Below are 27297 nucleotides of genomic sequence, written 5' to 3' on the forward strand. Positions count from 1 at the left end.
CAATACTACTGAATAATATACATTATATGGTGACCAAGTGACACTTGTACATCTGCTCCACGGAACTAAGATTGCCTTAATGATGTTTTTATTAGTCATATAGACAAATCTGATGGTGAGACAAGATCTGAATTCTTGATCTTCAAGAGGGATGCTTCCCAATGTCCATTACAATATCATCATCAGCACAGTGTGCTCAGTAATTGTGAAAATGGAAGAAGTTTGGGAGAAGTAGGACTCTTCCTGGAGCTGGCTATCCAGCCAACCAGGCACGAAGGACCTTTGTTAGGGAGGTGACCAAGAACCCAATGGTCACTCTAACAGAGTTAAGAACGTCCTCTGCTGATATGGAAGAACCTGTCGGAATGCCAGCCATCTCAGCAGCACTCCATTATTCAGACGCACGTGGCAGCCCACTTAAGAGTTTGCCAAACTTTTGTCTGTTGTGGCAAAAATTGAACTCTTTGGGCAGAACTTTAAACACTATGGCTGGTGCAGACCAGGCACTGCTTAACTCCATCTCTAAGAGGAAGCATGGTGGTGGCAGCATCAGGCTATGGGGGTGCAGAGACAGGGAGACTGTTTATAAATGAGGGAAGCATAAATGTAGGCAAATACAGAGAAGTCCTTGAAGAAAATCTGCTGGGGTGACGGTTCGCCTTTCAGTATGACAATGACCCAAAGCATACAGTCAAGATAATGCCGGAGTGGTGTCAAGGACAAGTCTGAAGACTGTCCATGAGTGGCCCAACCAAAGCGCTGACTTAAACCCCACAGAACATCTGTGAGGAGAGCTGAAGACGGCAGTTTACCGACACTTCCCATCCAATCAAGCAGAGCTTAAGAGGATCTGCTAGGAAGAATGGAATAAACTGCCTAAATCCAGGTGTGCAAAGCTTGTAGAGACTTAGCCAGAAAGACCTGAAGCTGGTATTTGCTGACAAAAGGGTTTTTATGAAGTACTGAAGGAAGGGTCTGAATGCTTACATAAAGGAGAGATTCAGTTTTTGATCTTTACTAAATTTGCAAACCTTTCTGAAAAAGTTTTGGGGGATTAAGTGAAATTGATGGGCAAAAACTGGCAAATGTACCCATTTAAGATTAAATCGACAACAAAAGACAGTGCACAGAAATTGAAGTCTAGTCTACCCCCGGGCGGACGCTATGTGCTAGCCACTTTGCGGCTCTGCCGCTCGCGTATGGGGATGCGGATGTACTATTTAAACAGACTATTTTCAAGGGAATTGTTACATATGCATAGTAGTACTACCTATTTTACATTCAAAGTAAATTATGTTTCATGTTGCATTAGAGTTATTCGTTGAGTAATACGATTTTGTTCTCTTTGGCTTTGAAATTAACACACAAATACTTTTTAAACTTACACTTTACTGTAGGGGCAGCACGGTGGGTAGCACTGCTACCTCGCAGTTAGGAGACCTGGGTTCGCTTCCTGGGTCCTCCCTGTGTGGAGTTTGCATGTTCTCCCTGTGTCTGCGTGGGTTTCCTCCCACAGTCCAAAGACATGTAGGTTAGGTGCATTGGCGATCCTAAATTGTCCCTAGTATGTGCTTGGTGTGTGTGTGTGTGTCCTGCGATGGGCTGGTGCCCTGCCCAGGGTTTGTCCTGCCTTGTGCTGGCTGGGATTGTCTCCAGCCGACCCCCTGTGACCCTGTAGTTAGGATATAGTGGGCTGGAAAATGACTGACTTTTACTGTAAAACTTCATTAAAAAAAAATTCTTGGAATTAAATTTTCAACAATATTGCGCTGAATTTTAATTCTGTGTTTGGACTTTCATCGTGACAACGCAACATATAACTGCCCATGATTGAATTTTGCTTCTTTCTTTCTATTAAGTAAAACGACTTTTTTGAATGTTTGGCTCTGAGATTTGTAAATTGTCTTTGTAAAAGCTATTCTAACGGGAAACTGTAAATGTTTTAATATGAATGGCATATGAAGATCTCCTTTGTTCGAGAAATGATTTCCACGATATGTGTCTATTATCTTTATTCCGCAAAGGCAATATCTATACTTGAAAAATAGATGCTAGGGTAGCCTGCAGTAAAAAGATGTCAATGTATTTCTGTATCAAATTATGATGAACTAGCGCCCCGTAAAGGGATGGGTTCTTGTTTTATACCCAACAGGTCCCAATCTGTTGTCACACACATGGGCATGGGAGGCAACTAAAGGGCTTGAGTAAGGGCAATTCCGAGTCAGACCGGGATGTGGCAGAGTGCACTGACTCTCTTTCTCACTGGGGAGTAAACATTCTGCTGGGGTGGTGTGGGTTGGTGGCCTCGGACTCCGTGGGGCTCTGTGATGCTGCTGCTTTGGGCCGTGGCTAGATGGGCTGGGGCCTCCATGCCCTGGGTGGATTTTGGGAGCGGAGGTGCCTATTGGGGCCAGTAGGGGAGCTGGCTCCCTGGAGGGCTCAGGCCCCTCAGCTGTTCCTCCCCATCCTCAGACATTTCCCTCCTCCTGCTCCTTCACATCATCACACAAACATGCACATAGGGCCTTGGGGTGTGGGTAAGTCAGGGGGTGCAGGTATGGATTCCATTTCCGAAGTCCTGTGGCAGCCAACCCCCCAATTTTATTTGCACATTAAACACTTCCACAAAGAACATTCCACACAAATGCACACTTAGGGCATCTGGTGGGGGGAAATTTCAGCCTCACTACGAGTGCCGGTGGCCACTTCCAATTTTAAACTGCACCTAGTCACGGAGGGTTTTGGGGGCGAAGTGGGGCTGTGTATTGGCATCAGCTGGTGTAGGCCACATGATGCCAGCACTGCCCGCGCCCCTAACCACAAAATGCACCTTATCAACACACATCAATTTACATTGGAGCCGGCGGAGGGAGACTAGAGGTCTTATCACACCTCTGTTCTCAGTTAGCTGCCCGGGGCTGGAGGCTAGGAGTGGGAGCTGGCCGTCTGCCTGTGGTCTGGAGTGGTGGGTTGCTTTGCTCTGCGTTGGACGGGGTGCCTGCTCATTATTACCCCAGCGGAACGGGGCTAACTCTGGCGTCCGGGAATGATTGTGACTTCGGTACGGCAGCACCGGGACCAGAGTTAGTAGGGTGTGTATGGGGAGTGTGAATGGGTGTCTGGCGTACATCCTTGTAAGTCTTGGGTTGCATGTGTATGTGAGAGCATGAGGGAGGGAGTGTATGACTGTGTTTGTGTGTGACTGTATATGTCAGGTGGGGTTTTGGACTCCTCCCCTCTCCTGGGACATCTGGCAATACTACAACATCTTCGCCTACCCTCCCCCTGCCACATTTTTTTTTTTCAAGCATCTGTCTGGTCGCTCCCGGTGGCTGCCTGGTGGGATCTGGGTCCCTGGGCTCTGTTGGGTCCTCGGCGGGGTGGGTCGCCCTTGGGTCCCGGGCTGCTGGGTTCCGGGCCCGGCCGACTCGGGGGTGAGCGGCTGCAGGCGGGCCTGGGGGCTTGCCGTTGATATCTCCTGGGACTCTGCTGGCTGCTGGTTGTGGCCCCCCGGGGTGATCCTCTGCACCTCTCGAGGGGGGGTTGGGGCTTCTCTGGTGACGGTCTCCCTAGGGTCTCCGCGCTCTGGGGTGACCTCTGGATCTCTGGGCTTGGAACTCCCTCCATCTTCCGCACATTTTTGGGGGCAGGTCTGTGGCCCTTCACACTCACTATTGGACGCTCCTACAGAGAAACCTTACACAAACAAGCGTGCGTACGCACACAGGTGCTCACATGGTGCTTTCATAAGTATGACTTGGATATCTTCAGCACATGACCTAAGGCTGTGGTTGGCCCTAAATGCTTTAGTAATAATTACTGTGTGATTGTCAGCAAACATTTTTACTTTTATATATCTTCATGTAGCTGATGCAGCAATGTTTTTGTCTTGTGGTTTTTTTCCCCCCCCCCCTATCTTTCTGCAGGTCTAGAAGCGGATTCTGGTTCATTTATTGTTTATTCTATACGAAACCCCCCCTTCCCCCTTTACCTCCATCTCCTCCTTTTTTCTCTTCTTTTTCTTTCACTTTTGTCTCCGTGTCCAGTTCGAGTCTTAAAAACATCTGAAAATATTTCTAATAAAGTTTTGCTATCAGACGTGACGTCAGCAGAAGCTGTAACGCTCCACCTGAGAGAAAAACTGTAAGGCTAGTCGCCAGCATTCAGACATCAATTCTGATTGCTTCACAGCCGAACAGGACAAAAAAAAAAAAAAGACTCTCTTTCTCACTTTTCTGCAGACCATCCACGGGCGACTCCACCTGGCCCTGTTGACATCACTTCCGGGTCGGAGCCTATGGAGGAAGACCTTCTTGTCGGCTCCAGCCCCTTTGATGTCACGCCCGAGCTCGAGCCTATGGCTGAAGACCCTTATGAGCCCGATCCCTCTGACTACACTTTCTGTCTTTCCCTTTAAAGGCCTCCACCTTTTCCTTATTTCCTCAGTTCTGTTCTGGACTCAGTTTTGTGCACATCAGTGCTGTATAACATTTTGTGACTTTGCAGCCAGGATACCAAATATACGGGTGGCTGTCCCTAACCTTGCTATGACTCTGTGTGGAGTTTCTGACACTGTACAACGCTGAACTGCATTAAGCAGACGTGGTAATGGGCAGAGTTGTATCACATTGTAATGTCTTTGCTCCAGACACGTTTCTCAGGTGGCTGTGGTGCTAACTGAAGACGCTGGCCACAGAAACAGCTAACCCAGAGTGTGACAGAGCACTTAAGGGAGACCCTCACAGAAGGCCGCCTCTCCACATCTGAAGCCCATGGACCTGGGTGTGTGGCCACTGCCAAACCTTGGGGAGGATCTCGGCTTTGGACAGGCTCATGTGGGAAAAGTGTAGCAGATTGTGCTTCCATTAACTCCAGAAACACAAATCTGTATCCTCTTATATGACGGTTCTCAATTTAATGAGTGGTATAAGCTATTCTTACATTTTGCCTTGAGAGTTGTCATGTCACTCTTTTGTATTATATTCCTGAGGTGGCCGTGACAGACCGGCCGTCTAGCTCTATGAAGAGGATGACTTCTGTTCTGATTTGTGTGTTGTATTTACTCCATTTTTTGACACCCACTGCATGTCCAATACTGTATACCTGAAAGGGGGTCTTTCTCTGAATTGCTCTTCCCAAGATTTCTTACTTTTTTTTTTCCTACAAGATTTTTTACTTACTTCTTATTATTCCAGGCTGGGTGGCTGTCAAAAAACAGGGGGCCTGTTAAAGCCCATTGAGACACATTCCAGGTGTAATTCTGAACTCTACAAGAAATAAATTGTTGTTGTTTTTTTAAATGTGGCACAATATGAATTACCCCATGATGGTCTTTACTTCACTTCAAAAAGCTGACCCTGAATTCGTCAGTCCGTTTGTTCCGCTAAACTCTAGAATATTCTTCAGTGCAGCACAGCCACTAACTTTCGGGAAGCTATCAAGCGGACACTCCATTTGCTACAGTTGTCTTTCCCATAACAATTGAAGGCAGTTTTATTTTAAGAAGCGCACTTCTCACAGAAATCCAGCTATATTCTGACAGGATGTGTCAACTGTCCGCACAGCTGCAGCACATGTCTGAATGCAATCCATGGACCTTCAAAGAGCCAGCTATGCAGCAGCGTGCCAAATTAGGCTCATGCCAACAGCTTTAACCCCATCCGTCTGTCTGTCCATCTATTCAGCTCAGGGTTGCCAGGTACTGCAGTCACAATCCCGATTCAGCAAGCCAATCTGCCGAGATTTTGAAAAATTTCCCCCATTCTGAAAAACAAAATCTCCAAAGTGTTGATTACTAATTTACACAGTTTAAAATAAGCACTGTTCTATTTTACAGGAAGACCCTGCCACTTGTACAAGTAAATCGAGATGACCAACTAGTGGAGGCCACAACTCCACTAAAATACTAGTGAAACACAAGGACCCACACCTCTAAAATAAAAACCAGCTGTAATGCATTCACACCACAGGGCCTTCCTTCCAGGCTCACCCAAGGTATGTGCTACCACCCTAAGATGAAAGGGGGCGCTGTTGCCAACAGTCTGGTCTTCTTTTTCCCCTCACAGCACCAAGAAACCGCCCACTGAGGGCAACAGAGCCAGACGAGCCCTGCTCCTTCCCGCCCAGCTGATATAAAAGGGAGACGTTCCCAGAAGGTGATCTCTCATTTGGTCCTGAGAGTCTGATTGTCAGACACAACTCCAGTCATTCCTAGGAATGCCACTAGGGGGCATTAAGAGGCTCTTAGCCAAATGTTTATTGCAGCACCATCGTGTACGTGTTTGTTTTTCTTTTATTTTCTCTGATTAAACTTTTTGTCTGGTTGGCACCCCAACTATTTTGGTACTCACACTGCCTGATGTCTCACCCCACTACACAAGTTAAAGATAAGGAGCTGTTGATACTTCTTATGTTTTTATTAAGAGTCACCACACAAGTGGGTAGATCTGATGATCTTTGACTGTCGCCACCCATTTCTGTCTCTTTCTCTCCATATCCCAGACTTTGTCTTGCATGCCATCCAGCCAGCATGTTTGCCTGCTGCTCAATTGCTCTATTCAGGATTACTTCTCGCTCGTCAGTATGGTGGTTCAGTGTCTTATCTGCATATTCCTTCTCATTCTGCGCCACTTAATCACCTTCTGTGATGTGCTTGATACTCATCAGATGTTCTTTTTCTTTCCACCATATCACTTTGTTTTGTGCTCACTTTTCCATAATAAACAGACAACCACAAATTGCTTATTTGCAACCTTAATTTTCTTTTTTAAATTTCTTGAACACATCAGGTCATAAGCTTTTGAATAAGACCAAGATCAAGGTTCCAGCCCCAGTTATTTATAAGTAATCATGTGACAGGCGGACAGACCTTAGTATTTTACTACACACTAACTGTATTACCAGTCTACAGTGGGGTGAAAACTAAGTAATCAATGTAGACTTCAGCATTAACATTTGCAGTGCACCATCTATCGGATGTATGTTGTAATGTATGTAGTAAGAAAATGCACTGTGATGCACCATCCACTGAAATGACAAATGCAAAAATCTGCAGTTAATAAACTGCACTACTACAAATGTCTGTGGTGCACCATCTGTTGGAATGACAATTGCAAACATTTGTAGTTAATAAACTGCAAAACTACAAATGCGCGAGAGGACCATCTGTTAGAATTACAAAGGAAATGCACATTTCTTTGTTATATGCCATTTGGCATGAGATTTCTAAGAGCAGTGTTAATCAGAGCTCCAGATGGTGACTAAAATGGTCGTCAATGCGACTTGATTTTCTATTTTGCGACCAGTTTTTTCATTCCAGTCGCCATTGGCAACTCTCTCTCTCTCTCAATCTAATAAAAGTTTTAAATTTAAAGTAGCAGAAACGGCTTTTAATTATGTACAAACACTCTCAGCCCGTGTCTGCCTTTCCTATTACACTATCACGTGATTAAAGCCAAACTGAAGCGAGGCATCATCTGACACGCCCACTCTGCTTCAAATATCATCTCACTAACTACTGCGGATAGGGATCTGAAATAGAAGAGAATCGGACCACGACTACTCCTCGAATTCCAGCCTAACTTTCCACGTAACACGCGAAATGTTCTAAGTTTCCATGAAGCACGCAAAATGGCCAAACGAAAAATTTCCAACTTTTTCTCAATGCCCACTCGTCCAAATCCTGCCTTGTCTACTTCTGAACGAACAGAAGATAATTCAGTCAGTGGGTTATCTGAGGTACGGCCGCCGGTGTCCGGAAATGTACAGTTATTAAAGGATGACAACTCCGTCCCGTCAGCAAAGTCTTCTGTGCCTGCAGCTCCGACACCTGGAAGACAGTTTAAAGCAGCTTGGTTACAGGAGTTCGCTTGGTTACGGTATGACAAGGGAAAGATGTATTGCAGCTTTTGTGCACAAGCCGGACAAGAAATTGCTGGTAAAACAGAATTCATTTGTGGTATGAGCCATTTTAAAAAGGAAACTGTGAAAAAGCATGGTGAGAGTAAGAAACACAAGAATGCCAGAGACTGTGTGATCACTAGGTCTGCTCCTCGTGACACCCCCATTGCAAAGGCAGTGCAACGTGCTTGTGAGAAAGTGACAGAAAATGAGATGAAAGAATCTATATATATATAATCTTCATTTGGATCTTGATCTTTGTTTGTCCGCGAATGAATTAGAAGAAGCACTAGATGGCAGTAGAGAGACAGCTAAAACATAGGCATTGCATTAAGAATCTCCTCCAGGCTTATACTACTGAAGACTGTAGTACTCCAGTCACACCTCAAAACACAGACATTCAAACTAAACAAATTGTTGTGCTTTAAATTAACTAAAGAGATCTTCATTTAGATCTTGATCTTTGTTTGTCCACTAATTCCACGCATGCGTAGACCACCTTCCAGTTTAGTACGTTGAAGACATTTTCAGTGTTTGTATTTGTAGTGTTCCTTACACATGTTGTGTATAAGACTCTGGACTTGAAGTATTGCTTATTAGTAAACATTTGCACTGTTCACATTTATGTCTCATTTATTCTTATGTTATTATTATCTAGAAGACCTTGCAGAGGACACTAGTAGGCAGGTCAAATAGCTCAGATAGGAGAAAGGAAAGGCAGTGTGAGAAAGAAACAAATAAACAATACTAGTAAATATTATTTGTTTATTTCACATTTGGCATGCGGTAGAGATTATGGCTCCCAAAAAAAGCATTTGGCTCCTAAATATTTTGGGTTTAGGAGCCAATGGCTCCCAATTTTTTTTTCTGTCTGGAGCCCTGTTAATGTTTGTTAGGCACCATCTGTCTGAATGATAAATGCAATGCATTTTATTCCTACAAATGTTTGTGATGTGCCATCTGCTGGAAAGACAGATACAGACACACAGACAACCTGTCTTTTTATTAAGATGAATTATTTTAAATTATTCTGATGAAAAATCCTTTCCACCCTTCAATGTCCATTCCTGTACACCACCCACAGAAGTATAATGTTTATCTAGCGCCTTTAACAATCCCAAGGTCTCTTCACAAAAAAATAAGCAGTGGAGGAAAATGAGAAATGTTCATTGAAGAGAAAAGTCTTTAAATCAGATTTGAAAGTAGAGAGGGAAGATCAGGCACAATGAAATCAGGTAAGAGAATTCTAGAGTTTCGGAGTCATGGCACTGAAGGACCTCCCAAAGGTAGAAAGTCTGGTGTGCGAGACAGCAAGTAGATTACGACTAGAAGACCTGAGAGAATGAGAAGAGGAGTTAAAAGATCAAGAGTTCCAAAAGTAAAGAGGAGCAGGACTTTGAAAGTGTGGAGCAAGATTCTGAACTTGATACGGGACTGAACTGGTAACAAATGTGGCTGAAAGAGAAAGGAGGTGATGAGAGCACAACGCTTCATATAAGTGAGAGCTCCAGCTGCAGAGCTCTGAATATACTGTGCTGTGGCTTTTGTAAAGACTTTGCAGGAAGGCCAATAAAGAGAGAAATGCAGTAATCAATATAAGACAAAATGAAAGCATGAAACAAAGTTTGTGTGATAACAACAACAAGCCTTTCCATTTGTACAGCGCCTTTCTCACTAGTCAAAGTGTTTCAGTGCATGATGAGCCGCTTTAACCACCACTTATGTGCAGCATCCACCTGGATGATGCGATGGCAGCCATTTTTGCACCAGTACGCTCACCACACAGGAGCTGTTAGGTGGTGAAGGGGTGACAGAGAGCCTGCTAGAGACAGGGGATGATTAGGGGGCCAGAATGACTAGGCCATGGTGGGAAATTCAGCCTGGATATTCAGATACACCCTACTGTTTATGAAGGGTGTCCAGGGATCTTCAATGACCTATGAGAGAGTCAGGAGCTCATTTTAACATCTCATCCACAGGATTGCACTGTCACTGCACTGGGGCATTGGGATCCACACACAGACCACAGGGCAAGCGCCCCCTTAGGTGTAAAACAAGTTTGCTCCGGACACTGGTAGGTGAGTAAGTGATCACGCATCCCATTGAGGATAACCATAGCAAGAACCTTACCCGGCACGAGAGCAGTGTCATGTCCCCTTTAGTTCCCTTTCCAGATAGGGACGACAAGTTCCATTTTCCAGTCAGTTGGGATGGCACCAGTCACCCAGATGGAAGCAAAGATTGCTTGCCATGCCAGGACGACAGCCTTACCACCACCCTGAGAAGTTCACCCTGCATATCACAGATCCCTGCAGCCTTTCCTCCCCTCTGCTGGTTCACTACCTGTGCCATCTCAGTGAGACTGGGGAGCTCACAGTTAATTGGAGAATCAGCCTCAAGAACCGTGGACCCAGAGATGTCCAACATCCTGACCGAAGGGTCAGCTTTAAACAGCTGCTCAAAGTAGCCAGCCCAGCGGGTCACCACTGCAGTGTCACCCATAAAGACTGTCCCATCACCAAAAAAATGTAGACAAGCAAACGGCAAATCATTTAAAATCAGTGGATCCCAACCTAGGCCTTGCATCCCTAGAAAATGTTTCTGTTCACACCCCCTACAAAAGTAATAATCACAACTGAAGATGAAGAAGTCCAATTTCTCACTTTTGAGCCACATACTGTACTGCGGGTGAACAAACTGAAAATAAAAATGTAAGATTTTCACTTTTTTATAAACAGCAATGCACCTTCTTAAATCTCAGTAATCCTGTAAACGTGTATCTCGTAAAGCTTAGACATTTGATTAATGATCTGAGGATTGGGGGAACATCAAACACAAAGCAAGGAAATGGCACACGATCACTGATTGAAGGGTTTGGAGACCCCCCGGTGAAGCAACAGGTGCGGGTGCGCAGCTAATTCATGAAACATTTGTTCCCCAATAACACCTGCACTGCAGTTCAAAACCTAATGAGCCACACGGGTTAACAGCAGCATAAGCCGAAGGTGTTGCATCCAATTTAGCCAAACCCCCAATTCTCCTTCTGACACAAGTCTCAATCAAACCTCAAATTCAGTGACGTTTCACAATGAGGGCTTACTCTGAAATCAAAACTAGACCTCCGAATTCCATTGACTTACTTGCCTTTACAAACGCTCCAACCCGGGAACGATCATTTCAGCAGCTTATTCACAGGTGACAATTGCGGGCACAACACTTGATTGTTTTCATACCACAGAACAGGAGCACTGACTAATAAGTGATCTGCAAATGCACACTGTAATACACTGATTGCACCGCAATAAAGTTGAACAATGCAACTCACTCAATTTCAGCCAATCGTGACACAGTCTTCCTCTTTGTCACACCTCCTGAAAAGCCATCTCACTAGGTTGGGAGCCCCTGATTTAACTAATAAAGACACTACATATACCCTTGTTCTGTACTCCATTCACTGCGATACTTTGGGAGCTGTCATTACAAACAGTGATCGTTATACTTATTGTATATACTCGCGTATAAATTGGGTCTGATCATAAAATCAGACCCCAACGTATATATGCCCATTCAAAAATGACACATTTACTTTTTTCATCTTCTTGCCTCCTCCAATCTCGCATCAGTTTCTCAGACACATCAAATTTTGTTACAGCAGCGCAGTTAGCAATTTCTTTCGTCACTTCAATGACTTTTAATTTAAAACCAGCTTCATATTTTCTTCTGATCGAATGCTCCGTCGTAAATAAGGGATACTCTAACAATAAAGGTGGTATGAGGGTGTGAGATACAAAAAACACAAATCAGTGTAAACGTTGCTTCGGAAAAGTTCAGGTATTACTGTGTGGTCACGTAGGCACAATACAAAAAAAAAAAAGGCCGTGTGGTCCGTGGTTCCTCTCTCAGGAGGGCATTAGCATATCACAATCTCTTGAACCAATAACGTGAGTTTTCCACATTTGACTTATACTACCGACATTATAAAATACCGGAAATTATACTGTAAAATCAAGCTCCAACTTGTCTGCAGGAGAAATTAAACATGAGTATATACAGTAAATAAACTTACAAGATTTGATTCTAATTTGGCCAAGCTAAGCTGCCAGCTTCACAGGCCCTGCAAGCCAACAGCAGCTCTAGATTTGCTTTCATTACCACATTAGAACAAATTAACAAGAGCAGGTCTTTCAACCCCACAAAGCTTGCCAGTCCTATCCACTTAATTCTTCTGAAAGTCAAGTTCTGAAGGTCCCCAAAGTCCAACTGTCTACCAGAATGCGTGGTAACTTATTTTGGCCTTGTTCACACGGGCGTTATGTTTTTGGATAAACGAACTTGCTCTGAACGTCCTAGACATTTATGTTGAATTTTGTGGTGGCGATCGATTGACTTCTACACCGGCGTTCGTTTGTCTCTGTCTAACGCCAGCCTGCAGCCCAAATTGTAGTGTGTGTGTTAACCTGTGGAGGCAGTGTCGGGAACTGGATATGAAAGCCCTTGTCGTTTTATTTGAGGTGCCTCCTTTCAATATGGACCATTTTGCTATGTTAGATATTAATCTTCTTGTTTTAAAAATACTCGTAATACGCCGACGTAGGGAGAGAAAAATCGCCGCAGCTACTGGGTTCATCCTCTGACTGCACAACGTCGGGTTAAAGGAAGTTTTTTTGTGCTTTATGAAGAAATACGAAAATTTCCGCGCAAGTTTTTTAATTACTGTCGGATGTTGGTTTCCACTTTTGATTGTCTGCTGCAGCTGGTGCAATGCCACATTGCACGCCGATCAACCAATATGCGACTTGGTGTTCCCCGAAGAGAGACTACTTGTCACTTTGAGGTAAGGAAACAGCAGTCGAGTGTGCGGCGCTTACACCGGTGTTATGCACTGAAATGCCCCCCCCGCCATGGATTGCCCCCCCTACATAATCGTTATCAAATATTATATTAGAACATAAATTAATAGGTTCATGGTTTACAAATTACATGAGACAATAAAATAAAATAAGCAATATGAAAATATATATGTTGTATATCAAAACATAAAAATATTAATATTTTTTCATATACAACATGTAAACTTATATATATCCGGTCCTCCGAAGCGTAAAATAAACGCAGAAAACGAACTAGAAGCGGTGTCCTTGCGTTCGTTGGGTTTTGAACGCCAAGAAAAAGCTGCATGCAACGTTTTTTTGATGGCGTATAAACGCGCTGCCGGACAAACGCACGTCACCAAAGCCCGTGTGAACACTCTCATTGACTCCTACGTGTAGAAAACACTCGGCGCTTGATCCACGCTCACCGGACACCACGAACGCAAAAAAAACGCTCAATTTTAACGCCCGTATGAACAAGGCTTTTATGTGTCTATGGCTCTCTGGGAAGAAAAGGTGTCCAATGTTTCCGCGAAATTGGCACTTAATGAGTTTCCAACTGTGCCCCCCATGTTCTTGTTGGAAGAATTTGTTGTAAATTATCAGCTTACTCTACTAATTCCCTTCACAATGCAAGTTTCAAGCCTCCCTTTATGTACTCAGATCTCAGTGTTTTACCTTGTGCATGTAATTCCTTACATTTTCAGAGGAAAACTAGAAAACAATACAATACAATTTATTTCTGTGTAGCCCAAAATCACAAAAAGAGTGCTGCAATGGGCTTTAACAAGCCCTGCCTCTTGACAGCCCCCCAGCCTCGATTCTCTAAGAAGACAAGGAAAAACTCCCCAGAAAAATTCCTTTGTAGGGAAAAAAATGGAAGAAACAAAGGACCACGTTGTAATCCGAGTATAGCATCAAGTCAATGACACTTGTGGGCTTTCGATCTGGTCAGTGAAGTGGCAGAGGGGCTTGTTCATCAGTTTCAGCTGCTTTGGTGCACTAGAGAGGCAACAATGAGACAATCCCCAAAACAGGAATGAATGGTTTAACAGGTGGAGGGAGGCCACTGACATTTTTCTCTCCTCATCTGTATTGTCACTCATTTTGCATTTGTCTATGGTCAGTGTCACTACTGGTAGCATAAGGCCATACCAGGACCCTAAAGAGCTGGCACATCAATATGTGTCATTGGCATAAGGTTTGCTGTGTCTCCTAGCACAGTCTCAAGGGCATTGAGGCGATTCCAGGAGACAGACAGGCAGTTACTCAAGAAGCACTTGACAGGGTCCCTTGTAGAAAGTCCTTAGGCGATTCCAGGAGACAGACAGGCAGTTACTCAAGAAGCACTTGACAGGGTCCCTTGAAGAAAGTCCTTAACCCATCAGCAGGACTAACCGGTATCTGCTCCTTTGGGCAAGGAGGAACAGGATAAGCACTGGCAGAGCCTACAAAATGACCGCCAGCAGGCAGGCCACTGGTGTGAATGTCTCTGACCAAACAATCGGAAACAGACTTCATGAGTGTAGCCTGAGGGCCTGACGTGCCATAGAATACCAAAATTGACAGGTCCACCACTGGCAGGCACCATGTGCTTTTCACAGATAAGAGCAGGTTCACCCTAAGCACATGTGACAGATGTGAGAGGGTCTGGAGAAGCCGTGGAGAACGTCATGCTGCCTGTGACATCGTTCAGCATAACCGGTTTGGTGGTGGATCAGTGATGGTCTGGGAGACATATCCATGAAGGGATGCACAGACCTCTACAGGCTAGACAATGGCACCTTGACTGCCAGGTATCGGGGTGAAATCCTTGGACCCATCGTCAGACCCTATGCTGGTGCAGTGGCTCCTGGGTTCCTCCTGGTCCATGACAATCCCCCGCCTCATGTGGTGAGGGGATGAAGGAATTGATCCCATTGATTACCCACACCCACCCCCCATGCTCACTCACCTGACCTCAATCCAATAGAACATCTCTGGGTGGGACATTATGTTTCTGTCTATCAGACACATCAGACGGCCCAGGAGCTCAGTGACGCCCTGGTCCAGATTTGGGAGGAGATCCCCCAGGACACCATTCATCACTTCATTATGATGTTGTCAGGCATGCATACAAGCACATGGGGGCCATACAAATTACTGAGTATTACTTGGAGTTGCTGCAATGACATTTTGGCCTACCTGCCGCATTATTTTTTCTCTTTGATTTTCAGGGTGTCTTTGAATTCAGCCCTCTGTAGGTTGATTATTTTCATTTCCATCAAACAATATCCTTTTGTTCCTAACATATTACCATACTAGTCCATACCAGTAGAGATAGCCAGCAGGATTTTTTTCCCATTGAGATCTGATGTGCTTTTCAAAGTGTTCCCTTAATTTTTTTGAGCAGTTTACAATACAATACACAGAACATAACACAAGTAATCCTCTAGACAATAGAAATATTACAAGTACAGAGTAGAATTCAACAGTAGATGATATCCCATAAGAAGATTTGGATTTGTTCTGGTCCTGGAGACCTCGGCCATCAAGCTGCCTTCCCCTATTGGCCATTCCAAAGCTGAGTCATTGCCTGCAGAAAGACCACCCCCAGGCACAGGCTAAAAATGGAAACCCACCACGACTCAAAGGCAGGCCTCTAGAGCTAACTTTGGCGCCACCACGTCACTGTGAAAGCCGTGTTTACATTTGTCACTGCATACACCGTCCCAGGTCATTATGTTTGAAGTAATTTGATTGAAAATGGCGGTTCAGCTTACTCTGTCAGAAGGTGCCTCTCGAGATCTGCATCCTTAATCTATACTAATAAAAGGCAAAGCCCTCACTCACTCACTCACTCACTCACTCATCACTAATTCTCCAACTTCCCGTGTGGGTGGAAGGCTGAAATTTGGCAGGTTCATTCCTTACAGCTTCCTTACAAAAGTTGGGCAGGTTTTATATTGAAATTCTACGCGTAATGGTCATAACTGGAAGCAGTTTTCTCCATTTACTGTAATGGAGATGAGCTTCAACGCCGTGGGGGAGGAGTTTCGTGTGACATCATCACGCCTCCCACGTAATCACGCAGTACATAGAAAACCAGGAAGACCTCAAAAAAGCACTGAAGAAAACATGCATTATATAATTGAGAACGCAGCGAAACAATAAGAAGCGAGTGAGTGACATATACAACCATATTCATGAGTTCTGCTACTTCGGAAACAAAACACGATGTAAACCTACACTTTAAGTTAAGTTCATAGACAGGCTGCCGCTGGCGTTTGTAATTTAGTGCCTGCCCATATAAGGCCGTCCGTCAGCGGCAATCCAATAGCAAACTGCCACGGGTAAATATTCACGGGTGAAGGACTGTGCTTATGGAGAGGAAGATGAGATGGTCAGGGTGGTGTTTGACACAAACTCAGCGAAACTGCGAGAGAAAGTTTTAAGTGCCAGGACTAAGGTAACATTAAATACAGCCATGGACATAGCACGAGATGGCACCAGCACAGCTGGGAACCTTCGATGCATGTACACCGAGTGGCTCACGTGAACTGACGCAGTGCACAGATAAAAAGCAACAGTTCCAAACAGCACTGAACAAAACCAAATTACACAATTGAAAAGGCAGCAAAAATATGAAGCGTCTGATACATACAAGCATATTCATAAATCCAACTACTGCGGAAACAAAGCACACGTTGGAAAAGTCAATGTCCCGCTAAAGGAAGACAGTGTAAAAAACCCGTGCATGCAGTGTGTCAGGTCTCAGATAAAGAAGAAGACGAGCTGTTTATTGATGCAGTAAGAAACGAATCGATGAATGAAACCTGTCATCTTTACAACGATTGACAAACACGGAATGTAACTTGAACACAACACATCCTACAAATACGAACCTGATTGAAAGAAATAATGATAATCAAATCCTTGATGACAGCAACAATCAGTAACACTCACAAAACAAATACTGTATATTGACAGTCATGTTACGTTATTTTTAAAATGTTCCCTTTTCTTTTCTAGCTTTTTAACACACTACTTCTCCGATACGCTGGTATATATATATATATATATATATATATATATATATATATATATATATATGCCGATCTACATACTCGAATAATGGATACTTTATTCGCCATCAATGATTGTTTTGGTAAAGCCATACTCAGTGTATTCATTAGATGAACGGTAAAAAAGTAAGAGCGAGGGAGGATGACTTATTGAGGCATGCAGGCTGTAGTCTTGGCGTCAACTCTATCTGAATTGCGATCACATTTGAAAAATATATCTTTTCAAGTTCTATTTAGTCCATATGTGTCAAAATCAAGGGCCATGGGCCACATCCGGCCCGGCGTGTAATTATATCCGCCCCGAGATCATTTTATATACTGTATTATTGTTATTAATGGCCCGGTATATGAAGCGCTGGTAACACAATAAACTACAGATCCCATAATGCAGCGCTTCAGCTGCCTTGCCAACACTTACCGCGTTAATCAAGTGTAGCTTATGATGCTGCAAGTTATTGCGAAGCTAGCTCACACGATGCTGAAGAGAAAAGTTGATTCTGAAAATAGAGCCTTTAAAAACCGATGGGAGGCTGAGTATATGTTTACTGAACCCGTGTGTCTCATTTGTGGAGCTAATGTGGCTGTAATTACAGAATTTAATCTAAGACGGCACTATAAAACAAAACATCAGGGTAACCTGAAAGACCTGAATGCAATGCAGAAGATACAGAAAGCAGAAGAATTAAATAAGAATCTGACACTTCAGCGGACGTTTTAACCGTGCACAATCACAAAGTGATTTCAAGTGAAGCTGCTTTTATGGGAGACACAAATGCACCAGTGCAATTTGCCCCACTTTCCCTGTTGCCAAGTAATGTTAAACCAAGTCGTCACTACGGTGTTCCCAAATCCGCACTTTGCTGATAAACTGAGCGCACTGAGTTTGCATGGCGCTTTGGTGACTTTGAAGAACAAAAAAAGTCCGTCTACATGCGGCTCGAACCTTGTGCATGTTTGGTAGTACATATCTGTGTGAGAAGCTCTTCTCAGTGATAAAGACTAACAAAACAGCACACAGGAGTCGCCTCACTGATGAGCACCTGCAATCCATCCTGAGAATCTCCACAACACAGAACCTCACACCAAACAGAAACGAACTTGTTGCCAAAAAAAGATGCCAGGCGTCCAGCTCTAAAATGACATAAGAGCAAAGACAACTGAATGATTTGATTTGTTATTGCTGAAAGGAACACATTTTATTTATATTTCTAGGTTTTGTTATGCAGCATGTTCATATTTGAATTTGTATAATTTTGACAGGATATATTTTTATGGAGAGCAAAATCTTTTGGGATATTTAAAATCTAAGTTTATTTTTTATATGAAATTAAGAGTAAAGAAATTTGAATGTTTGTTCTTTTAACGTTTACTTTATTTCTAACTTGTATAATTTAGACAGGATATATTTTTATGGAGAGCAAAATATTATAAGTTGTTTAAGGTTTGAGTTGATTTATTCACGAATAATATTCCTGTCTGTTTTTACCATTCCTACCAAAGATATTTCTGTCGACTAAATAAAAATTCCTTCTATTTAAAATTTAAATAGAACTTGAACAAATACGATAGTTCATAATATCCACGCAGACTTGCACGTAAGAGTGGGAGTTATCCGTTTTAACAAGCAGCGTATTGCACTGATACAAAATAGCTGTGTGTGTATATATGTAGATATGTATGTATATGTATATATGTTTATATATGTGTGTGTGTATGTACATATTAAATAGAACTTGAACAAATACGATAGTTCATTATATCCACGCAGACTTGCACGTAAGAGCGGGAGTTATCCGTTTTAACAAACAGCGTATTGCACTGATACGAAATAGCTGTGTGTGTATATATGTAGATATGTATGTATATGTATATATGTTTATATATGTGTGTGTGTATGTACATATATATATGTATTTCTGTGTATATATGTAGATATATATATATGTATGTATATATGTGTGTGTGTGTATTTATGTGTATATGTATAGATATGTATATATATATGTTTATGTGTGTGTGTGTGTAAATATATATATATAATATATATATATATATATATATATATATGACAGCAACACTCATCACTCACAACAGTGACAAAACAATTACATTGACAATCATGTTACGTTATTTTCAAAATGTTTCCTTTTCTTTTTCATTGCTTCTTTAACACACTACTTCTCCACTGCGAAGCGCGGGTATTTTGCTAGTCTTGATATAAGAAGAAGCATTTTTAATCAAGATGAGTTAAATCTCCCTGATAAATATTTTGAACGCACAGGATGTAATCCTTTTAACTTTGGACGACCTTCCCTGTTACTGAAAGCTGGCAGATTTGGGTGCTTAAGCACGAATGGACCTTGGGACAATTTACTGGCTGATAATAAGACTCACACACTTCCAGTTAGCCCACCTACATATCTTACAGCACAACACCCAAGATGGAATGGGTATGGCGTAGTGGTGAAGGCTTTGAATTGTGGGTTTAATACTGACACTGTGTCACCGGGAGCAAGTCACATCACCCGTCTGTGTGCCAACTGGTAAAACAAAAGAAATTAATCTCAAATGTTAAAGGCATCAGCCAAACGAGTATATGTAAAATCTGCAAACACCTCATGGACAGACCACACTGTGGAAATCCACCAGGAAAACATGCAAACTCCAGGCAGGGAACACCAGGGACGTGACTCCATCCTGCAAGGCAGTAGCGCTACCGCTCTGCCACTGTGCTGCCCCCACATGTGTAATTATTAACAGTATTAATTATTTAAATGAAGTTAATGATTTATGTGTCAAATGTAACATACATGCTTTAACACATTTCATCATGAAAGTAATCTTATCCTTCTTTTTCTTCTTTCGGCTACTCCCGTTAGGGGTCGCCACAGCGGATCATCTTCTTCCATATCTTTCTGTTCTCTGCATCTTGTTCTGTCACACCCATCACCTGCATGTCCTCTCTTACCACATCCATTAACCTCCTCTTAGGCCTTCCTCTACTCCTCTTGCCTGACAGCTCTATCCATAACATTCTTCTCCCAATATACCCAGCATGCATCTCTCATCTGTACATGTCCAAACCGACGCAATCTCGCCTCTCTGACTTTGTCTCCAAACCGTCCAACCTGAGGTGACCCTCTAATGTTCTCATTTCTAATCCTGTCCATCCTCGTCACACCCAATGCAAATCTTAGCATCTGTAATTCTGCCACCTCCAGCTCTGTCTCCTGCTTTCTGGTCAGTGCCACCGTCTCCAGCCTATATAACATAGCTGGTCTCACTACCGTCCTCTAAACCTTCCCCTTCACTCTTGCTGATACCTGTCTGTCACAAATCACTCCTGACACTCTTCTCCACCCACTCCACCTTGCCAGCACTCTCTTCTTCACTTCTTTTCCACAATCCCCATTACTCTGTACTGTTCATCCCAAGTATTTAAACTCATCCACCTTTGCCAACTCTACTCCTGTCATCCCCACCATTCCTCTGACCTCCCTCTCATTCACACACATGTATTCTGTCTTGTTCCTACTGACCTTCATTCCTCTCCTCTCCAGAGCAAATCTCGAACTCTTCAGGGTCTCCTCAACCTGCTCTCTACTATCGCTACAGATCACAATGTCATCAGCAAACATCATAGTCCACAGGGACTCCTGTCTAATCTCATCTGTCAACCTGTTCATCACCACTGCAAATAAGAAGGGGCTCAGAGACGATTCCTGATGTAATCCCACCTTTACACTGAATGCATCCGTCACTCCAACCGCAAACCTCACCACTGTCACACTTCCCTCATACATATCCTGCACAACTCTTATGTACTTCTCAGCCATTCCCACCTTCCTCATACAATACCACAGCTCCTTTCGAGTCACCCTATCATTTGCTTTCTCCAGGTCCACAAAGACGCAATGCAACTCCTACTGGCCTTCTCTAAACTTCTCCATCAACATCCTCAGAGCAAACATTGCATCTGTGGTGCTCTTTCTTGGCATGAAACCATACTGCTGCTCACTAATCATCACCTCATTACTTAACCGAGTTTCCACTATTCATCCATCCATTATCCAACCCGCTATATCCTAACTACAGGGTCATGGGGGGTCTGCTGGAGCCAATCCCAGCCAACACAGGGAGCAAGGCAGGAAACAAACCCCAGGCAGGGCGCCAGCCCACCGCAGGAGCTTCCACTACTCTTTCCTATAACGTCATGCTGTGGCTCATCAATTTTAACCCCCTGTAGTTATTACAGTCCTGCACATCCCCCTTATTCTTGAATATCGGCACCAGTACACTTCTTCTCCACTCCTCGGGCATCCTCTCACTTTCCAAGATTCCATTAAACAATCTGGTTAAAAAACTCCACTACCGTCTCTCCTAAGTACTGTTAACGAGTTAAAAAAAAAATACATATTCCACATATAAATGCTTATTACATTTTAATAAAAATCAACCAAACTTAAGTTTGCAATTTCTACATTGATTCCAAAACACAGAAACTGGGAAATAATGACTCACTTAATTAGGCTAAGAGTCCAACGAAAAACAGAAGTTTGTTGGAACAAAAACCTGCAGACACAGGGGCTCCCCAGGACCAAGTTGGGGGAGCACTGCTCTATCTGACACACTAGCTCAGAGGACTTTTACACAATCAGTTATTCAGCAGAGGTGTATAAAGAGACGTGACTGGAGCTTCATCATATTTACAGCCACACACCTTTATAAGGCCTCATTGTGAGGACTCTCTTACCTTTACCCAAAGATACTTTTCTTTTTTTTTGTGATTCTTGTGTAAATTAAGAATTGTTTATAATAATTCCCGAGTTTCTGTTAAAAAGCTAAACTTCCCTCTTGGGACAAATAAAGTGCTACATGTAAACTAACCAGGCCTGTCATTAAACTAGAGAGCCTAACTGACAATATCCAACAAATCTCACTGAAAACAATTTCCAAAAATGCTTGAAGGGGTGAAAAAATTGAAAATTAGTAATTACATGGCATTATAATAAAATTCTCTTCAATATCGGTGTCAATAACGACCATTTATAAAGTCATAACACACGTATCTCATGGTGCACCACAGGAATGAAAACCCTTATAATAAAAAGATGACTCGTTCCTAGTGCTCCTTGCAGGCAGTGGGACTGCAACACTGGGTTCTAAAGAGCTGGTTGGATTTGCTCCTACCATCACCCCACCCCAACACATGACCCTGAACGAGTCCCTTACGTTACCCATGCTCCAACTGTTAAAATAAAATAAAAAAAAAAACATACTGGACAGACACATTTGTTGTATGCACACTACGAGGGGTGTCTATGAAATAACAAGACTGATTAAATAACTCACCTTTATTTATATGTAGAATTAATTTAATGCTTGTCCCCTTCAATATACTCCCCATCTGCACTAATACATTGCTGCAGTCTTGTTTTCCACTGGTCGAAGGCATGGAGCAAATCAATTTCTGTCAGCTGTTTTAACACATCCGCCATTTTCTTCTTTACAGCATCAACTGACTCAAAACGTGTCCCTTTCAGCACTGATTTCACTTTTGGGCAAAGATAAAAGTCACACGGTGCTAAATCAGGAAAATATGGAGGATATTCAAGTGTAGTAATGTGCTTGTCGGTCAAAAACTGCTTTACAGAAAGTGCAGGTGAAGAATGAAACCATTTTCCCACAGTTGTGGCCATTTTTTTCTGACTTTTTCTCTCAGCATTATCAAAACTTCCTTATAATAATGTTAGTTAACTGTTGTGCCTCCTGGAACCCATTCTTCCAAAATGACACCCTTGATATCAAAAAACACAATGAGCATGGCTTTGAATTTTGACTTGTTTTGATGAGCTTTCATGGTCCATGGCATTCATCTACGACATTCTCACATCCCTCGCTGAATCTTTTGTGCCACTCAAACACACGTGCATGGGACAGGCAGTCATTCCCATAAGCTGTAATAAGCATTTGAAAACATTCTGTTGGTGTTTTGTGCAATTTTAATAAAAATTTCAAATTGACACGTTGTTCAACTTTTAAACATTTTTTCGGCACACATACTAGAAAACACAGCCAAACTAAATGGCGACTCACAATCAACTGAATGTCATAGAGTGTTGCTGGTTGTCATGCAGATTCAGACATGTTCAAAGTCACCACGCATGCAGTTATAACCGGTTCTGACTGCTTTGTTTACTAGGTGGAATCACAGTCTCACTATTTAATAGACATACCTCGTATATAGCCAAAAATTTGTGGACACCAGACCACCACACATATGAGCTTGTACGTGGTTATTAACTCTTTTAGGGCCGATTTTTTTTTTCCTTTTCTCCCAGGGCTGAATTATGGGAGCCGAGAGAGGACATGCAATATTGTTATTTTTTATAATTGCTTCCTCGTGATAATGGACTCATTTTATCGAGATCTTGAGAAAACGAACTTTGTTTTCTCGAGATAATGGAATAATTTTATCGAGACCTCGATAAAACAAAATATCTTGTTTTCTCAAAATTATGAAATAATTGTATCCAACGTTTAATGTTTAGCTTACTGAAGCCACGTCCTGTTTGAAATGGCAGAACAGCAGAACTGTATTGATCAGCGTGTCACATTTTTGTTCAATCAAGGGCTGACGCAGGCTGAAATATGTTTATACCTTAGTTTAGAAAATAATGTTAGTGTCTGTCATTTAAGAAGACAGCAAGGCTTCAGCTGTTATAGGCATCGCAATCTAAGCGAGTCTGATGCCAGGAGCAAAGGTTAAGTTTCGTTTTCTCGAGATCGCTATAAAATTATTCTGTTATCTCAAGAAAACAAATTTTCATTTTCTTGACATCTCAATAAAATTATTCTGTTATCTGAAGAAAACGAACTTTGTTTTCTTGAGATCTTAATTAAATTAGTCTGTTATCTCAAGGAAACAATTTTTAAAAAATAACGATATTGCACATCCTCTCTTGGCTTCCGTACTGAATATTTTTCCAAAAAACTCCATTTTCTGAAAAGCATACAAAGCAATAGTTTTTCATATATACAGTATCAATGTAAAACATCTGTTGATGTATGCAGTGCCCTATTTCAGCATGTTAGGCATCTCAGTGTCAGCCGGTGCACGAGGGTGGCGTCGGCAGATCAGCTGCAGACCGATCAGCACAGCTTGATGCCCGTATCTCACTTTCATTTTAGATCTCGATCTCCGGATCACCTACACCAAAACTGGAGTCCAACAAGTCAGAGTCCAATTCAAAATAATAAAATATACGTAAGACGTCATCCACTGAGTTGTTTTGCTTTGCGCGTTCACTTTGCTCTCTTGCCAGATGTTGATGCCATTCTAGGCACTTTTTACACTACTCACTCACATGCAGGGATTCGACGTTCCTCCCAGCAAGGACGGCCTACCTATAAAGTAATGGTGAGTTTTGTCAATGTTTACAGCTGATTATCACCTTCTACCCATGCATGTCAACTTTAGTCATCATCTGCCCTCAACCCAAAAGTCGACATTCACCCAAAAAGAGTTAATATGGAGTTGCCCCAGTTGTGCAGCAATTATAACAGCCTTCACCCTTCTTTCCAAAAGACTTTGGAGCACATTTGTGGGAATGAGTACCCATTCAACCAAAAGATCATTTGTGAGATCAGATGCTGATGGTGGATGAGAAGACCTGGTTGGCCTCCGCCATGGAAACCCACTTCATGAACGCTCAGTTCTTGTAGTTGAAGGTCGTGTTGTGAAGAGATGACCCAGAGGAGAGGCCATTTGACATGCGTCAACACACAACAGCCCTGCTCTGCATGCTCTACCACTTCATGGCTGAGCTGCTGCTGTTCCTCAATGCCTTCGTTCACAATAACAGCATAACAACAGCAACATTTATTTATATAGCACATTTTCATACAAAAAAATGTAGCTCAAAGTGCTTTACATAATGAAGAATAGAAAAATAAGAGACACAGTAAGAAAAGAAAATAAGTCAACATTAATTAACATAGAATAAGAGTAAGGTCCAATGGCCAGGGGGGACAGAAAAAACAAAAACTCCAGACGGCTGGAGAAAAAAAAAATAAAATCTGCAGGGATTCCAGGCCATGAGAACGCCCAGTCCCCTCTGGGCAATCTAACTAACATAAATGAAACAGTCCTCTTTGTATTTATGGTTGACCACTGCAGAACTGGCAGAGCAGAAATTTCACATATGGACTTATGGCAAAGATGCTATCCTATGACATTGCCACATTTAGTGAGTGTTTGTCAATGGAGACTGCCTGGCTAGGTCTAAATCCTACACACCTGTTAACATCTGAGCTCAATCATTCGGAGGGGGGTACACACACACGTTTGGCCATAACGTATATTTTGACTAGAAAGAGGCCACATACAATAAAGTCCCACTTGTTTTGCTCTAATGTGTGAAGACGGCACAAGGGTCAACATGTCAGTGATATACCTGAGGGGTATCAGAGTCAAAGTACGGCAGCTAAGTATAATTACTGATGGTTTTAAATACCATCTTTCTTTTTCTTAACACGGTGAAACATGTGGTGTTTGTTTGTGGTTCACCCATTTGGGAAATGTCACCTCTCTATCCACAAGTTATTTTTGGCCAACGCGCTGCATGTTTTGATTTATTTTTCCTCCTTTCTGCTGTCACCGATTGCTGTTGCTTTAATGCTGGCAGACGCTCAGACAGACTATTTCAGATATTTCATAGATGATAGGCATCGACTATTTCCGTTCCAGAGGGCACCAGACTGTTGGTGTCTCGTTTCAAACCTTGGACGACCTTGAAGGAAGGGGGACTGAAGGCCCGGGTGACCAAGGCAGATGGCTTTTTACATTCACGAGTCTTTGACCAGACAAACGTGCTGTAAGGCCTTTCAGATTTCCCATTTGACAGTTCCAATTACTCGGTGCTGTTTCCGTTTCACTGGATGCCACAAGCAGAATTATTTATAAGCCGAAGCTGACATCTGTACCCGTCACTCAGCAGCCATCGTTATTTTAACAACAGAGTAACGCTTTCTGGACCAGGGTAGGAATGACCCTCAGCTACTTTCAAAAATACAGGAGTGCATACATTTTTTTTTCCTTACATGTCGATTTATTTTTTTTCTACAAAAGTACTTAACATTACAGCCTGTGATGGACCAGTGCCCACCATCTAGGGTTGCTTTTTGCCCTAAGCTGCCAGGTTAGATTCAACTTCCCCCAAACTCTGTGGCAGATAAAGCCGACTCAGAAAGTGGATGGCTGATACTACAGCTCACATCTTTAATTTGTCCAGGTTTTTGTCCCCTCCTCAAACTAGGTGGTTAAAGACCCCCCCTGCCCTTGGTGACTTTGCACACAGAGTTCATTTTCTCAATAATTTGTTATTCGGCTAATAATCTAATTTTCCTAGAAAAAAAAATGAACAGAATACACCCAGGGAAAAATTACAAATGTAGCCGGCCATAATCCAGCCTTGCAAGGTGCTGTAAAGGTAAAGATAATCATAGAATGATAATCGTATGTTAAGGTTTAAAAGTCCTACCTAATAATGAGAGAAAAAGTGGTAGACACTTGCAAAGGAGACTTTGAGACACTGCAGTCATGGCTCGTCAGTAACATCCAACGGTCATCAGGGGTCTGCTGGGTTGACTCCAAGAAGTAAATCCAAGGGACATCTGCCACAAGAGACGTTTCAGCGAAGGCTTACGCTTTATGCACACCACACAGCCGAGGAGGCTGGCACGGCCCCCTGCTTTAAATACCTCGGAGTGATGGTCAGGCATAGGTGGTGGAAACTTTGGGGGGGTGGTTTGGGGGTTTGACTCAGAGGTGAGCAGCTGCTGTTACAGCTCAGACACAAATGTCATGTGAAAGGGTATACAATGACCATACAATATCGCATGATGAAACGCAGCAAGCCATCTAAAGCAGAGGGGCACCGAAGGCAGCTTAACACACTATGGCAGGATGGCCCTGGCGGGTAGCTGCAGGTTTTTGTTCCAACCCAACTGCTCAGTTGGATGCCATTTATTGTTGCTGAAGCGATTACGGCTCCATCTGCATTTTTCTGTCTTCCTCATTTTAGTGGAGTGGTGGCTCTGGGGCTAGGGATCTGCATTGGTAATTGAAAGGCTGCCATTTCGAATCCCGTAAACACCAAAAGTGACTCTATTCCGTTGGGCCCTTGACCAAAGCTCTTAACCTGCAATTGCTCCATCCTGGGTATGACGTTAACCTGCATCCAGCCCTGCATGTAGGTCCTCTAAGCTGCAGAGAAAAACCTGGAGGTTGGTGGCAGAATTGGCACTCAAGTCACCATAAAAAACCTCACACTGGTTCCACTCCATCTGAACTAGTGTGGTGCTGAGGTGTCACCCGTTGCATGGCTCCACTTGGGTCATAATCTGGGCTTCCTGAGGTGGTTTGTCATGTGGTGGGTGCGACAATGCACTGTATCAGCGTG

General features: G+C 42.9%; 1 protein-coding gene across 1 annotated transcript in view; it reads right to left on the reverse strand.

Annotated features, from left to right (window-relative positions):
- Positions 1-26568, reverse strand: part of LOC120531864 (acetylcholine receptor subunit alpha) — a 68303-nt gene extending 41735 nt beyond the window's left edge. Inside the window, exon 1 of the mRNA XM_039757674.1 lies at positions 26377-26568. Coding sequence (XP_039613608.1) covers positions 26377-26437 — 61 coding nt within the window. The 5' untranslated portion in view covers positions 26438-26568. The remainder of the gene's footprint in view (positions 1-26376) is intronic.
- Positions 26569-27297: the final 729 nt, after the last annotated feature.

Source organism: Polypterus senegalus, chromosome 6 (genome assembly GCF_016835505.1).
Source record: "Polypterus senegalus isolate Bchr_013 chromosome 6, ASM1683550v1, whole genome shotgun sequence".
Taxonomy (NCBI): Eukaryota; Metazoa; Chordata; class Cladistia; order Polypteriformes; family Polypteridae; genus Polypterus; species Polypterus senegalus.